The 17,416-nt window shown below is 44.2% G+C and overlaps 1 protein-coding gene across 4 annotated transcripts in view; it reads left to right on the forward strand.

Annotated features, from left to right (window-relative positions):
• Nucleotides 1-17,416, forward strand: part of RXRA (retinoid X receptor alpha) — a 414,885-nt gene that overhangs the window by 337,598 nt on the left and 59,871 nt on the right. For all 4 annotated transcript variants that reach the window (XM_051980296.1, XM_051980298.1, XM_051980300.1 and 1 more), the window contains exons 3-4: nucleotides 8,735-8,885; nucleotides 12,975-13,154. In XM_051980296.1, the coding sequence (XP_051836256.1) occupies nucleotides 8,735-8,885; nucleotides 12,975-13,154 (331 nt within the window). The remainder of the gene's footprint in view (nucleotides 1-8,734; nucleotides 8,886-12,974; nucleotides 13,155-17,416) is intronic.

The raw sequence follows: 17,416 nt of genomic DNA on the forward strand, positions 1-17,416 counted from the left end.
CGCTTCATCCACTTTGTACTCTACTGTCCCTAGGTCCCGTGCTTGGTCCATACTACTCCTAGGAGAGTGAGGATTTGAAACTTGACTCCCAAATCCATATTCTTTCTACCACACCACACACCCAGGAATCGACTACAGGATTTGAATTAGGAGAAGTCAATCCGTACCCCACGTCCCCTCCCCTCCCCCTTCAGCCCAGTGTCAGCTTTGGGAGGGTGGGAAACAAGGACCCCACAGAGAGGTCAGCAGCTGTTCGGCAATATGCTGATTCATCTTCTTCTTGGCCCCCTTCCTCCGAATCCCCCTCCTGTTCCCAGCCCAGAAGAAAATACCCTTGCTTGGCTGGCTTTGAAGGGCCGGCCCTTTATCGGCGGGCTCCTCCCTGGCTGGGGTCCTTGGCTTCCCAGTGAGCAAAGGCTGGGCCTGGCTCCCATTGTCTCGCTGCCAGGTGGCGGTCAGCCTTGCTTTCCTACCCTTTCCTTCCCCAGGCTGCCCCTCAGCAGCAGGGGGCCGGGGGGAGAAGTGCTGATTGGAGATTATGCAAACCTATAGCCATCCCAGGCCTGAACTCATTAAAAATAGCCACTCCTGGCTGCCTGGCTGTCCTGCCCTGCCACCTGTTCTCCATGGGCTGAGCGCTGCCCACTTAGCAGAAGGGCAGATTAAGAAATTTGCCACCAGGATTTTATTTATTGGTTCCTTGGGATCTGTTGGAGTCAAGACACCTGCTGGCTCTCTCCTTTCTGATTCATTGCTTCTTTACTTTGGCCCCATGACCAGGATGGTTGAGAGAATCATGCCCTCAGTGGGGTGAGGGCTGGGAGGAGTCCCTAGCAGGGCAATTGAGTGTTTGCCTGAATAAACAAGCCTATTTGACAGTTTACTACACTTTTATTCCTACACACGTGTGTATTTATGTTTACATCAATACGTCTATATAAACACATATTGTTTGTTTTTTCTTGTGTCTGACTCTTTGTGACCCCATTTAGTGTTTTCTTGCCAAAAATACTGGAGGGATTTGCCATCTCCTTCTCCAGTTCATTTTACAGATGTGGAAACTGAGGCAGACAGTTATATGGCTAATTGAGGTTGGGTTTGAACTCAGGTCTACCGACTCCACTATTAAAAAATTTTTATGGACAATGTATTAGTTTCATAAAGGGAAAAATAAAATAATTCCTGCCCTCTGGAAGCTGATATATATGTATAGAAACTTACACTTGGCATAATATGGGCATTCTTCTTAGTAGTTTAGCTTCCCTGAACTGTTGTTGATGAACAAGTGGAATTAGTTCCCCTTTCACCTTGAAGCCTCCTTACCTTTGCCTGGTATTCTTTTCTAGGCAGCAAAATAGATTTCAGACCATGTATAAGGAAGAACTCTCCAAGTACAAAAATTGATCAATAATGGAGTGGTAGTGACGTCCCTATCGCTAGAAGTAGCCAAGCACAGTGCCACCCACCAGAGATGCTTTAGAGGGGATGATGATGTGAGGTTTGATCAGAAGGCCTCTGACATCATTTCAAAGCCTACGAAGGAGTAAAAAGGACTCCAGCATTACAGCCCTGAGACTTGGGATTGACCGATGGGCTTTGAAGAAAGTGTTATCTAGAAGCAGGAGGCCTATGTGATTATGATGATCTTGTTCTTGCTCCTGCTGGTGTTTGCTCCGGACCACGAGTGTGGGGATCCGGAGTCTGGGGGCCCAGATCTGGGGGGTCTGGGATGGCTGAGGGACCAACCTTGCTCACCCAATGATTTTCAGTTTAGTTCATAAAGTCCTGTTAAGTATAGACACGGTTCTAGGGGCAGGAAAGACTCTGCCAAAGGAGCTTGAGTTTTCTAGATTATCAGGTGGGCAGACCCTCTGGGTGGTTCTCCACCTCTTCACCTAATAGCCTTTGGTCTCTCCTGCTCTTATAAGCTGCAGGACTGCGTCTGCAGAATGACCGGGAGCAAGACCTGCATGGTCAAGTCTGGCTCGGGAGTGATCCCTTCCTAGCTGGCTCAGCCCCTTCCTTTGGCCCCAGGAACCAGACGGCATTCCTCCTGCTTAGTCATCCTCCCTGGGCCTGCCTTCAGACTGATTAAGGCTGGGCCAGGGGAGAGGGCAGGAGCCTGAGATTAAGAGAAGTGCCCTTTTGTGTCTCACTTTTGTTATCTTCCTCCACATGCCCATCCTTTTCAGGGCTGGCCGTGGCCGGAGAGTAAGGGGGCCAGTCCAAATACCAGTGAAATCTCCTCTTCTCCCTTGCATCAGTCCTGTCCCTTGTGAACCAAGCCACGCTTCAGGGTTCCTGTCAAATTTTCCCCTGGAAACGGGGGTTCTCCCCACATGTAGAGATGGGTGGAGCGAAGGGAGGGATTCTTGCTTGAACCATCACCGCAAGCCCAGAGTTGTCCAAACCTGTGAGATTCACTGACTTTGGCTGTTCTCTGGGAGGCCTGGAATATTCCTCCTTCTCGTTGATAGCATTATCATGTGTCAGCAGCGGATGGGACCGTAGAAATCATTTAGTCTTGCTGCTTCATTATTTACAAAAAGGAAAACTGAAGAGAAGAAAAGGGGCGTGTTCCTAGTCACTTAGCAAGTTCCTGACACAGCCATGAGGAGATCTCCCACATGTCCTGACTCCTGTCTCTTTCCTTTTCTGCTACTTTCCACTGGCTCTAGATTGAAATGAATTGATAGTGATCCAATCTACAATTTCTTGTGTTGGTTAGTCATTTATAATTCTTGGTCTCATGCATTTGTGTCAATTCAATATATATTTTATCATTTTCTTCCCGCACTCAGCACTTTCTCTTCTTATCTTAGATGGCTAAATTGATTTTGATTAAGCAGAAACTTTTAAAAATAGAAATTTTCCATTTTAGGGTTTCTTAATATGGAATGTTTGTTTTTCTTAATCTAGAAATTTAAGTTTTTTTGATAACTATATTTTAATATAATTGATTTTTATTACAACTCTGTGCATTTTATTTTACACATTTAAAGACATTACACTGTGAAGGGAATCATAAGCAACACCAGATGGCCAGAGGTGTCCACAACACAAAAAAGGTTAAAAACCCTGGTATATTTTGTCTTTTATGATTATCCTCCCTTCCTTTTTCAGTAGTTTGTGAAAGATGTTGTGTGGGACTCTGAGGACACAAAAGCCCAGAACAAGAGATCTATGTAAGCCAAGTGAATGTGATTCAAAATTGTGTGACTTAGAGCATTAGAAAAAGGCAGCGAGAAAGGCAGAAGAGAGACAAGACCACTAGAGAGAGAAACAGACAGACAAACAGAGTAGGGAGAGGGAGGGAGAGAGAGACAGAGACAGAGGAGCAGGCAGGCAGAGGGAAGCTAGAGAATTAGGGATAGGGTGGGGTTTGGATTAGTCAAGGGTTTAATTACTAGTCCTGGTTATTTCAGGAAGTCACACGGACTTCAGGCGGGGGAACTGAAATCAATGCCCAGGGATATGAAAGGGGAAATTGAATCCGATTCCCCTCCCCTCCCTAAGCTACCCTACAAATCCATCTTCAGGCTGTGGTGGTGGTGGTGGTATGGGGCCTTACCCATGCCTCTCTCGTGGTCTGGCATAACTTGTCTTCCTGACAGAGGCTGGGAAGATATGCAGCCTTAATGGACTTGGCCATCTGTCCCCTGTCTGAGAGCATTAGGGACATCCCTGGCAGGGAGGTAGGAAGGAGAGATGACGGAGCCTTCAAAAGGGAGGGCTGCTGCCCAGGAGGCCCTAAGAGAGGGACAAGAGAAGCTATTTGTTTTGCACTTAAGGAAAATGAAGGGGACCTTTTCTGAAGTCTTTGCTCAAGCTTAATAAAAAATTAATTTCTGATTTTTAAGACAAGTGCTTGTGAAACGAGAATCCTTTCATAGACTCTTTTTAATAATAATAACAACAATAATCATAATAAAAATAATCACAATGGAAGGAGCAGCAGCAGCTGTAGTAGTGGTAGTGGTTGTAGTATTTATTTAATGCTTTAAGATTTCCTGTCCCACTTGATCCTCCCAAGAATCCTGGAAGGTCCAGTGGTCTCTGATGGCTTGGGTCCTGCTGTGCTTTACGTTACCATGCTTGTGTCCCCTTCCTTAGAGGTAAGCTCCAGGAGAACTGTCTTCTCCAAGGTTTAGCTGGCTTTCAGGAGCATAAGCTCAGGTCTAAGTGTTGCTCGATCAGGGGATGGATTGATGAGGAACCATTTGATCCAGTGCAGATCAGTCATCTGTTTTGGGCACAGTGCTGAGTGCCCGGGATACTGAAGCAGAAGGGGGATGCTCCTGCCTTCCAGGAGCTTCTCCTCTGGATAATGTGGGCTATGTATGTGATGTATGTAGAACATTTAGGAGGGATAGGCAATGCTCTGGGGAAGGAGCATGCTAGCAGCTGGGGGAGTCAGAAGACCTTCGAGGGGAAGATGGACCTGGAGCTCCCTGGGAGGAAGGATTACAAGAGAGGGGATAAGGAGGCAGGAGAGCGAGTGAGGGACACAGACCTTCCGGATTCCCCTCTGGCCAGCGCCTGTCCCTGCCTGCACTTCCTGGCTCTCACCCACAGAAGATCAGGTTGATTTGAGGAAAGCCAGGGGTCCTTTCAGCTTTGACGCTGCAAGCTTCTGTGCAGCGAGCTTTCCTTTGAGGAGGAAGAACCTCAGAGGCCCAGACGCAGGCCTTTCCTCCCTGCACCTGGCCGGCCCTCTCTGGGAGGAGAATCAGGTGGGAGAAGGGCAGATGCTGAAGCAGCAGGATGGTGCTGGCCCAAGGTGCTCGGGTCACCTGGTGGGGCCACTTGTGATCTGCCATGCCTCATTAACTCCGGAAGCCCTGCTGAGGCAGAGGGAGGCCAGGAGATGGGGGTGGGGGGTGCCGACCTCTCTCCACAGCCTCTGCTGCTCTCCTGCCAGCTGCTTCACAGAGGCTGCCCAAGAGGCAGCTGAGTGAGGCGAGAAGAAGGGGGAGAAATGCTGTCCCCAAAGGGTTGTGCCTGTTATGTGGGAGCAGGCCCTGGAAGTGAGCAGGGCCCAAAATGATCTGCCAGAGGGAAAGGAGCACCAAAGTGTTCTCCAGCCCTTATAATTGAGAGAGCTCTGGGTTGGGTATTATAGAATTTAATATTATGTTGAATTTAAACTGGAAGGGCCCTTTGCCACAAGGCTGGATACATATTGCTGTAGAGGAAGAAGGATCATATATTTAGAGGTGGAAAATTGGTCTTCTTGTGCTATAGGTTATTCACTAGCTGAAGTTTGACCCCCACTAGTGTCATGGAAGTGACTCTAGTGCATGGAAGAAGAACCGGATTTAGAATCAGAGGACTTTAGGTTCAGGTCTCAGTTCTGCAACTTTCTCTTTGTATGATCTTGGGCAAGTCATTTGATCCTTCTAGAGGGGCCTCAATTTACTTGGCTCAAAAATATAAATAATTAGTAGGACCTGGATCCTGTTGGTATCTGGAAACAGGAGAGACAGCCTGGCTGTATCTGTCACCTGCTGTTCTTCTTTTGGGGAAGAAGGATTGCCCTTCCCTGTTCTGCTGCTCCCCTCAGGTTCCCCGTGGCTCAATGTGGCCCAAGGATAAGTCTCCTCAGTGCCTGGAGGAATAAAGGTTGGTCCCTGGCGTTAGGAGGGAGCCCTCCTAGCTCCAGCATCCCGGTCCAGCAGAGCCACAGAAAGTTTTCAGTCCAGGGCAAGGGTTTGGCTCCTGTTCCCCAGAGCAGAGTTAGGCCGGGTGAGGGATTCGGGCATGTTGTGGGGACAAGGAAGCAGGGAGGATGGCTCCACTCCAGCACACTGTCCCATTGAAGTTTCGGGGTAGCCACAGAAAGAGGAAACACTGGGTGAGTTCTTCTCCTTGCTCCGCCGAGCTGACTCAGTGCCTTCTCCTTGGCTTTTGCTGATTCGTGCTCCATGGGACAGCGTCAGGGAGGCTGGGGCAAAGTGGCTGGAAGGGTGAGGGGGTCAAATCCCCAGTGAGTGGTCCTGATAGAAGCCTTCTCAAAAGCAAAGCCACGTTTTAGTGTCAGGACTCCTTTATACTCTTAAAAAATATTCAGAATCTATATTACACAGATGTGTAGTTGGAAAAGACAAAGTATCTGAATAGAAAATAACAAAAATGGTGTTGACCTCGCAGACTCCCTGACAAAGGTCCAGGGTACCCCCAGGGGTTTGAGGAGCATACCTTGAGAAGTGCTGAGGTAGAAGGTAGCCCCTAAAGAGCATGGTACCTTTGAGGAAGGGAAGGATTTCAACAGATGGAGGTGAGAAAGGACTCCATTTCAGGCTCAGGGGGATGCAGGGAGATATTAGATGGCAGAACAGGATTGCAGAAATTACTAAGGAAGTTTGGCTGGAATATAGATTGTGAAGGAGAATATTGTGAAAATAAGACTGAATAGATTAAATCATAGAATCATCAGCTTAGAGTTGGAAGTTAATTTCGAGGCCATTTTGACACTGGAGTATATGTCATAAACACAGTCTAATACTGGAGGTCACACAAATGGAAGAGGCCGGGTCAGAACTTGAACACAAACCCAGTGACTTGAACCCAGTTAAGAGATAATATCTTTTTTTTTTCTAGAGGCACTTGGGAACCATTGAAGGTTTTTTGAACAGGTGAATGACACTTGTGTATTAAAAGTGAGAGTCTCTATGAGCTTCCTTGGTTTCCTTTAGGCCACCAAACAGCAAGCAGTTATTATTCAGCTACTATTGTGCAAAAAACTGGGAGGCAGGTACTACAACTATTTTTCTCATTCTATGCATGAATACACTGAGACTTGGATTGTTGAAGTCTTTTGTTCCGAGTAACATAGCTAATAAGCAGTAGAATGAGTAGATAAGTGGGGGGGACAATGGCCCAAGTCAGATCATTCTATGTATGTATCAACCCAGGTCAGCTTTTTAGGACAGTTTAACCTCAAAATTGCCTTGCAAGGACTAGGGATAGCTATGGGTTCCTCATTCTATCAAAAGGAAACTGAGGCCCAGAGATATTCAGTAAGTTGTAGCAGAATGGTGCAGTCATGAATCCTCAAAATTCATCTGTCACTTTGGAGTTCTAATCCAGGCTCCTTTCAGAGATTTGAACCCCTTTTGTAACTTCTCTGACGACCAGAAGCTAACCTTCTTTTGAACATCTCCAATGATGGAGAACGCTCTTCCAAACCTTTTTCAGGGAACTCCAGGAGTGGCCCTATTCACACAGTACAGGACTTGTAATGGTTAGAAATCATTTTCTCTTCCAGAGTATAAAGGAGAGTGTATTTTCTTCAGAGCTAGTGGTCAGTATTAGGAACTTAGTTCTTTCCCCCTCAGAACTAATTCTCTTCCTGTTATATCAGAAAGGAGGAAGGGGATAACTTTTGTTGGGGAAGGCAAATGAATTTCCCAGATTGAGAAGTCAGGTTTTCTGAGGCTACTGAAGTACACGGCAGAAAAGATCTGTTACTCCCATGACATTTACAAGTGTTTGAGAGTTGTTCCTTTCCTCGAGGGGTGTGGAACAGAGGAGCATTTTGGAGAAGAAAACAAATATTTGTCTCTTGTAAGTTTGGTGGGAAGGGGGCCAGCCCTCTGAGAGGGAACTTCGGAATGGGCCGAGGCTCAGCATAAATGTTAGTGGAGACAGGATGGGGAAGTGGAGGGCAAGAGCCAACCCCTGGGGGAGGGGAGAGGTAATATGCTGATATGCTGAGAGCCCCAAGAGGCGGAGGCTGCATCAGACAGGGGGAGCCGGGATGGTGAGTGGAATCAAAACTGCCCTGTCACTCCAGTGTTGCCAGGGCGACAGGATGAAGTTCCCACGCTTCTCTTCCTGGCCAGGTTTCAGGTCCTGTTTAGCCTTGGTGGGTGGGACTGAGCTTCCAGAACTGAGGTATAGCATGAGGACTGGACTAAGTAGTCAATCCACATTTTGGAACCTAGAACTCACCCCTCATCCTCCTGTTCTCTTCCCCACCCTCAGTTCTTTCCCACTGGGTATTAAACTTTCCATACCCAGTGCCCTTGACCTTAAGGAGTCTGATGTTGTTCCAGGCCCAATATCCTGAAAAGGCTTCTCCATGAGAGACTTATAAGGAAGAGAAGAGCAGGACTGAGCTGAACTAAGGCTCCCTTCAGGAAAGAGAAACAGAATAGTGATGTCTTCTATAGACTTTTGTACAAGACAAGTGTACTTTACGGGACAGACTTGTATGGGGCAGTTTCATAAGAGTGGGACATCATCATACCTACATTTTGTATCACTCAGAATCTGTAGCAGTGTTCTGCATATGCTAGAAACTTATCATTGCTTTTGCTACAGTGGAAAACATGCTAGGTTTGGAATAAAAGACCTTGGTTCAAACCCTGGTTTTGCTATTTAAAACATGTCAAATTTTGACCAAGGCACTTAATTTCTATGATCCTTAGCATCCTTATCTATAAATGAAGAAACTGGACTAGGGATGTCTTCTAGAGTCCCTTGTAGCACTAACTCCTATCACCCTAGGTTCCCCAACTTCATAATGGAGACATCGATATTTGTATTATTTATCTTATGGCTATGTTGTGACGTTTTATTTTGTAGGCCCTAAAGCACAAAGAAATGATAGTTATTATTGTAAGCAGTTGATGATTTATGGAGAGGTAGCAGACTAGGAAATGGGTATGCCAAGAATCTCTGCTTTCTTGGAATATTATCCTAATGCTGCCCTCTGTTTTTACCTCTCCAGCTCAACTCTCCAATGAACCCTGTCAGCAGCACAGAAGATATTAAGCCACCTCTTGGGCTCAATGGGGTTCTTAAAGTGCCCGCCCATCCCTCAGGAACCATGGCCTCCTTCACCAAGCACATATGTGCCATCTGTGGGGACCGCTCCTCAGGTAAAGGCTTCCAGATGACAGCTGTTCCAGAGATGAAGAGAGACATCCAATATGTGCACGGAGAATGCCAGCATGGGAGACACTCAATTAAATTTGAAAATCATTAAGATCTGTGCAGAACACTCTGTTAGGCACTAGGGGGGAGGTATTAGAATTGGATTTTACAGTAGAGAACTTACAGCAAAGCCAACAATTAAAAATTGCTCTTCTTCTTGAACACCATTCAGCCTACCCCTTAGATTCATGGTTTCCCTTCCAATTCTGGCTGCAAAGATGCCCATTAGATCCACTCATCAACTCAGCAACCCTTTCCTTGCTTTTGGTACAGATATCACCAAAATGTAGTGAAAGATGAACTAAGATGTTTGGGGAATAGATTCTTCTTGGTAAATATTGTTTTCTGCATAATAGAAAGTACACAAAATGGCAGGATTTAGAGCTGGGCAGATACTTTAGAGGCCACAAATTCTAACACTCTTATTTTATTCTGAATTTAACAACCCCTTCCCCCCCCAAGGAAATATTTCCATGTACAGTGTAGAATAGGGAAAAAAGGGATTATATGTAAAATCATGAATCTCTAGTATGTATATCTTGCTTTTTATTAATGTATATAAAAATTCAACATGTTGTTTTCAAAGTTACCTATCTTGCTTATTTGTGTAAATCTTATTTTAAAGATGAAGATACATAGATTCAGAGAGATGGATTGACTTGCCCAATCAAGGCTATTTGGTAAATATCAGAGCAGGATTCCAACCCAGGTCCCATAACCTCAAAAACCAGTGCTCTTCCCAAGACAGTACATTTTGCCTGTCTGTTTCAGCCTCAAATATTATTGTTTCTCAGTTTTTTTAATAATCTTTTTTCTGTTTATTTTTTGGGGAGGGATAGGAAATTGGGGTTAAGTGACTTGCCCAGGGTCACACAGCCAGGAAGTACTAAATGTCTGAGGTTGGATTTGAACTTCAAAGAGTATAAGAACACTCTCTTTAGACTTTGGAACAAAGAAGAGTAAAGACTGTTTAGTCTCCTTCATTTTACAGATAGAGAAACTGAGGCCTGGAGAGCTGATACTATCACTCAGTGGAATGCTCTTTGCTTCCTGATTGCTCATTGCTGATTATCAGGCTTTGTCCCCTGGTAAAGGCATCTCAGATTTGATTCTAGGCTTGAAACTGGCCGGAGCTATCTCCCCTTGGGTATTACTTTCTCCTGTAGTCTGGTCAGAAGTCTTTAGGAAGCCTGAGGGTGTCTCTGAGAAGCTGTTTCTGACTTGGACCGGTGTTGCCATAGAGACAGTGACCTAAGGAGCCTCCTTTCCCCCTCAGAGAGGAGACCTTGCCCCTCCCCGGCTGGAGCGGACTGCTTGATGACATGGCCTCCAGGCATCTCCCCTTTTCCTCCCTCCTCTCCCCGTCTGCATCAAGAGATTGATAACCCTCTGGGCCAGCTAAGCTGTAAAATCCAGAATCTCATCATGAATGAGGCACTGGAGCTCAGGAGGGAAATTGGAGGTGATGATGATACCATTTATCAGGCAGCCCTAGCCTCAGGCAGTTTCATTTTGCTAATTCCCCCCTTTTGAAATGCTTTCACTGGGCTTATCCCAGACAGAGACACATTTGTGCATGTCTCTGACATTCTTGCCACCATGTGTGCATATACCTAGTCATTCCTCCTCAGGGGGCACCTTTTCTTCTCACATCCTCACATTCATTCCCAGCTCTCTCCCCAGCCCCCCACACGCAACTCACACTCAAAGGAAAACAAGCTTGTGTAATTCTGACCACTTCTGACACTGTGTCATGGGACCCTCCATAGAACTGCTGCCACCATTGAACTTTCTATCTCTGTCTGTCTCTTGTCTTTGTCTGTCTGTCTCTCTCCTGTCTGTCTCTTTCTCCGTCTTTGTGTCTGTCTCTTTGTCTCTCTCTCTCTCTCTGTCTTTATCTCTCTCTGTTTCTCTGTCTCTCTGTCTCTCTGTCTCTCTCTCTCTCTCTCTTTCTCCTGTCTGTCTCTTTGTCTCTCTGTCTTTGAGTCTCTCTCTGTCTCTTTCTCAACACATACATACACACATCATAGAAATTTCTTAAAGACCTTGATTTTATGAACACTGGGTAAGGATTTATATAATCAGAGAGGAAACAATTTCAGGAAAACTTGTGTCATGTTGAGGCTGTGGAGCTAGTCTAGCTAGGGCAGATGTTTCATTTGGGCAGGAGGGACAATCACAGAATAATAGATTTAGATCTTGACTTTTGGGATCATCTACTTCAGTCCTCCTTTTTACAGATTAGGACACTGAGGCTTAGAGAATCTAGGACCTCTCTCTCAGGACCTCTGAGTTAATAAGGGTTACAGAGTGGGGTTTTATATTCAGGTCTTTCGGCCTCCTAAATCCAAAACTCTCAACTACTCTTCCATGCTGCCCCAATAGACATAATTGGCTGGATAGATTGGGGTCAGGCTCTGGGGAATCTAGAATGACATTTTGGTGTTAGAAAGGCTGAGGAGCAGCAGCAGAGAAGACTGCCTAAAGGAATTTCCCCCTGCTAACTGATGTAAATAGTGTGGTTTGCTAGAAAAAGCCCTAGATGGAGACCTGGATTCAAACCAATTCACTATATGATATTATTCAAGTTATTTCCCTTTTCTGGGCCTTAGTTTTTCCTTTGGAAAATGAAAGGGCTAGTCTAGACAACCTTTAAGGTTCTCTAGAGCTCTGACATTCTTGATGTCATAGTGTGTATCTAAAGGAGACTGAGAATGATTCTTTCTTATTCCTTAGAATTCAGAAGTTCAAAACCCTATCTTTGACTCTTGCCATTCCCCTCTTTAGCTTCCCCTCAGTCGGTCAGTTGCCAAGACCTGTAGATTCTCGTGACATGATAATTCTTGCATCTGTTCCCTCCTTTCCACTCCCACTGCTTCTAAATAGTCCATAGGTCTATTATAACATCTTCCCTGGACAATGATAACACTCTCCTAACTAGTTCCCCAGCCTCTGGCACATCCTTTCACCAGCAGGCAAAGTAATCAGACTATATGATATTACTTTGGTATTCTAAGACTTTTAGTGGTTCCTTGTTACCTAAGGGAGAAAACATAAATTTCTTAGCTTGAAATTTAAGTCATTTTTCAATTTGGCTTTAACCTACCTTCCTAAGCTTATTTCACATCCCTATCCTTCACTACTTCTTTAGACAGAATGTGTGGGCAGCCAGTTGGTACAGTGGATAGCATCCTGGAACCAGGAAGAACTGAGTTCAGATATGACTTTGGATATTTACTAGCTTGGGACTCTATTTGCTTCAGTTTCCTCACCTGTAAAATGACTTAGAGAAGGAAGTGGAAAACCATCCTGTATCTTTGCCAAGAAAAAACCCCAAATGAGGTCATGACGATTTGGTTGAAATGGCTGAAGCAAGTCAACAACAACAAAGAGCCAGAGTGTGCTGCTAGCACACTTATTCCTACCTTAGGCCCTCTCTGACCTCTTGAATTCTCACAGAACATCTCTGATGCCTGAATTATAGTCTTCGTTAGCACATGTTCACATCCTTCTTTACCTTCAAAGTCCAACTCAGATGCCACCTTTTCTGATGAACTCTACCAACCTTCTAAAAATACTCTTTGCATCCATAGAACAGATCTTAGAGTAGGACTTCTTAAACTTTTCCCACTCATAATCTCTTTTTACATGACCCCACATATATAGGTATATAAAATAGGTATAAAAATCAAATATTTACTAATAAATGAATCATAATTTCATGACATTTCCCCCTCCCCCCCACACACACATTCAGTTACAAGACCCCATATGGAGCTGCAAACCAGACTTTAAAAGATGGGCTTTAGAGTATTTCCTAAGTTAACTTTGCCCAATTTCCTACATCCTCAAGTCTATCTGTTATGTTTCCCATCATGTATCATGCTTCTACACACATGTCACTTCCCCTCCAGTTTGTAAGCAGGGCTTTTCTTCGAGTTTATCTCCACATTGCTGAGCAAAGGGCCATGTGCATAGTGAGCATTTAATACAAATTCGTTGAATTGAAGAGCGTCTCTGCCCTTTCATTTCAGGTAAACATTATGGTGTGTACAGTTGTGAAGGCTGCAAAGGCTTCTTCAAGAGGACGGTCCGCAAGGACCTCACCTACACCTGCCGAGATAATAAGGACTGCCTGATTGACAAACGCCAGCGGAACCGTTGCCAATATTGCCGCTACCAGAAGTGTCTTGCCATGGGCATGAAGCGAGAAGGTAAGACGGGGGAAGTGAAGGATCTTGTCTCTGGGCTGTCTCGACTCCACATTTCACACCATGTTCAAACTGGATTAGCCCAGGGAGAGGTAGTCTTCATCCTGGTCTCCAGGGACTCACTTAGAACTGCTGGAAATTTCTTAAGAAAGGGTTACACAAAGGGGAGCGATTCTCAATTTTCTAAGACCTGCTCCCCTAGTCTGTGGGTTATCCAGAATTCCGGCTGCTGCTTCCTTGTTGTCTTTTGGCTTTGGGACTTTTTGTTATACTTCAGCATCTCCAGGGCACAGAAAATGGAATGACAGAAACCACACAAACAAGCCTGTGAAATCCTTCCTGGAGGGCACCGGGGCTTAGTTGATAAAAATCACCTGTGTGGCAAACAGGAGAGCCTGGGTTCCAAATCTAGCAATACTTTAGGAGCTCAGAATCTTTACCAGTGGTTCAAATTATGATGGGAATGGAAGACAAGGTTAAGTGGAAAGGGGCTTTTATTGTAGAATTCACATAGCATTGATTTTTCTGTATTTTTTCTTCTATCTTCTACTTCTCCTTTAATCACAGAAATTTAGAGGAGTCTTAGAAGCTTTCTTGAAACAGCTTTGACCTAGGGCTGTAATCTTTTCTGTGGTACTCCTCATAGGTGGGGGAGCTTCCAATTATAGGAAGCTTCCCTCCCTTGTAAAAGAGACACATTCCATGATTATATAGCCCTTATAGAATGTTCAACATTATGCTGAATGGAGAACAGCATCCCTGAGGCTTCCACTGATAGTCCTTCCACTTTCTAATAGAGATTCTTAATCTTTTATTATGTCATATACCCCTTTGACAAACTGCCAAAGCCCATGACCCCATTCTCAGAATAATATTTTTAAATGTTTAAAATAAAATACAAAGGAAAACAATTATTAAAAGAAAACCCCAGATTCCAAGTTAAGAACCCCTTTTCTAGAAAAACACAAACTATATTCTGCTCCATATAATAACTTCAGATAGGAAACATTAATCATGGAATCATAGAACTTATGGGATGGGACCTTAGCAATGATCTAATCTAATTCTCTCATTTTAGAGATAGGAAAATAATCCCATAAAGAGGAAGTGACTTGCCTATAGTTATACAGTAAGCTAGTAGCAGAATCAGAAAGAGAGCCTAAGGCTCTTCACATCCCCCCAAATCTCCCTTAGCTAAAAGTCTTTGGTGGATTCTGAGTTTATTTGGTAGAACCAATGTCCCCAAGCTTTGCTACAAACAGCTGCTGAATTCAGATTTGTGGCTTCATCTACCTTTGACTCCCAAATGGCGTTTCATTTTGTAGGTGTTACTGGGGTGGTTGGTTTTTCCCTTTTTTTTTTTTCTTCAGGGTTTTGTTTTTACTTGATGCAAATGTCTCCCTTCAACCTCGATAGTTTTGAGGCCCTTTGAAAAAACCCAAAACCTCAGTCTGGGACATCTGCTGTTGATTGGCTTCCTTTTAAGGTCTGCTCTGGTTGTGAGCGTGGTTATGGTTAGAAAGCAACAACTTAGTGAACCTTGTCTGGTCCTGAGTCATGTCTCCTTTCTCTTTACACAGACTCCTTGGCTGTCAGCATCACTGCAGAGGGGACCAGCAGCTCAGGCCTGCCATACCCTTGGCGTTCTTTAAGGAAGGGCCAGTGTTTGGCACAATGTTCTTTTTGGATTCTTCCTGGCTAGAGAAGTTCTTAGTGCTTAGGTAGCTTTGACAGGTGGAATGATATAAAAGGTTATACATGACTTTATATCAAGATTCTGCATGTCAGGGGTTATGTTGAACCTGCTATTGGCTTCTAAAGAGATAGTTAGAAGGGCACCCAAAGAATTAGATCCCCATTAGAAGAGATCAGGGTCCTCAAGAAGCTTTACCGATAATCCCACAGTGTACCTCCCATGCTAGGGGAAGTGATGGAGTTTTGGTTCAGGCTTCCTGAGTGGTTGGTGATTTTATATTTGCTGAGATGGCCAGTGAAACATCACATATTCCATTTCTAAAGATTTTCCCAAGGGTTCTAAGTTCTTTAAGAGATTATTCTCAAGGAATCCTCAAAGTGCCATCTTCTTCCTCAAAGCTTCCCTAACATTTGGGAGAATATCTTAAGGCCATATAAGACCACAGATTGGGAGCTAGAAGAGACCCTAGAGTGCATCTGGTTATGCCCTATCCTTTTGTAGGAGAGAAAGTTTAATCTTAGAGAGTTCTGAGTTTCTTTAGTAGATTCAAATCCCCCAGCATCAAAGTCTAAAGTGACACAAGTGACCAATTGCAGTTAGCATTTGAATCCAGGGACTGTAATTCTAAATCCAACACCCTTTCTTCTGTGTCATGCTGTTTTGGGGATATTATTGTTCTAAATTTTTAAGAAAAAAAATTAAATCACACTGCACTTTGTATTACAGTTATTTGTGTCTGAATCATATCCATGCTACTAGGCTATAGATCTTTGAGGGTTGGAAAACTATCAATTAATAGTCATGTGGGTGGAAAGGTTATAGGTCAGATTTAGTCTTCCACAGTAATTTGCCAGTCACTGGTTTAGACTAAGTGTAGGTTAAACAATGTTTCTTGGGCTTTGCAGGAAGGGCAGGATTTGGAAAGAGTCAGGAAAAAAGAAAGAGCATTCTTAGGAAGGGTCATGGATTGCATGAAATCACAGAGGAAAGAGTGAATATGTGGTGTGGAGGCAGTGAAAAGAATAGGCTGGAGGAAGTGGAATGACACATGTTGATAAATGAGGAATGGTTTCACTTGAGGTGTTTGATTTGCTTGTTGCCAGCTCACTTCATTGAGTCCCATAGGAAATGGAATAATTGCCAGTAAAAAGGCATAGGAGTCCATGTGATTATAGTCCGGCAGGAGCTTGATCCAGAATCTTGAGGAAAGATCTCCATACCCCCAGCCTTGAAAGAATCCTAAACTAATGGTGAAAAACCAGAATCCAGGGAAGCCATGTTTGAGACTGGATGCACATGTTTTTTTTTTTTTTTTTTTCCACTGTTGTTCCAAACCTTATTTGGGGGACCACTTTTTGGCCTTTATGGCTGATGAGGGTATCACAGAGCCTCAGTCCTTTTCTCCAACCACTCATGATATATTCTGAATTCTGGGTCACAATCCCAATTTTGAATCCCAGTTCCCATATTTGGGAGCTGGTTAGTTATTTGATTACACTAAACTTCAGTATCCTCAGCTACTCAGAAGGGAAAGTCATAATTCACACTACCTATCTCACAAGGATTCTGTGAGGAAAGTGATTTGTAAAACTTAAAGTTTTTTGTAGAAAATCTTTTTGCAGAAATCTGACTGATGAAGAAGATAAGGATGGTGATGGCAATCATCCTGAGCTCCTCTGGTTCACCCTGGGAGTCTGTGACCATGAGCCTCAGCTGAATGAAGGAAGGAGAGAGCTTTCCGACCTTGAACTTTCCAAGAATTTCCCTACCTGAATGCTTATTCAGCCTGTGGGGAGCTTATCCTCCGGAGCATGACAGCTTATGATGCCATGGTCCATTACCTTTCATGACCTGGCATTAGGGACTTTTGTCATGAAGTAAAAAAAAAAAGAAAGAAAGGGGGAAAAAAAAAAAAGGCAGCACCTAGCAGTCATTGTTATAAATCAGGATGATTGTGGTCCCCCATACTAGCCAATACATTTGGGGATTCATGATTATTGTTTAAAAAAGTACTCCCCAAGTGCAATCCTATGTGTGATGGCAAAGAGAGGGACCCTGTTTGGAGAAATGTGCCCAGAGGGTTAGTGTCTCGGAGTTAGGTTTTCAGCTACTGGCTTAGCTAATCCACTAGAATAGCTTCTTGGTCTTGGCCGGCCCTGTTAACAAATGTCCAATTTGTTGGTTGGTTCCAATCATTAAGGGTAGTATAAAGGCCTTGTTAGTTCAACTGTGGGGTGATGGCATTTCTCATGAATGGCATATGTAACCATTATGACCTCTTAGGAACTTGTGCTATTTCCCAGATGATGGCCTGGTTATGAAATTCTTACGTAGCTTGACTTTATGCTATGGGTATAGAGATTACTCATGGGTTTCTGGTGGCATCCTGGGTTCCATAATTTTTAACACGATCATGCTGTGGGCAAAGGAGAAGAGGAAATGTGAGGGGGAAAAAGACAGGTGTTTGAAAGAATGAGTATGTGGGTGGAAAAGAAAAAACTACTGGAGGAAGGATGGTGCTGTGGAAAGAACATCGGTCAGGATGCAGGCACTTATCCCACCGCCTGGG

The sequence above is a fragment of the Antechinus flavipes genome, chromosome 2 (assembly GCF_016432865.1).
Source record: "Antechinus flavipes isolate AdamAnt ecotype Samford, QLD, Australia chromosome 2, AdamAnt_v2, whole genome shotgun sequence".
In the NCBI taxonomy this organism is placed as follows: Eukaryota; Metazoa; Chordata; class Mammalia; order Dasyuromorphia; family Dasyuridae; genus Antechinus; species Antechinus flavipes.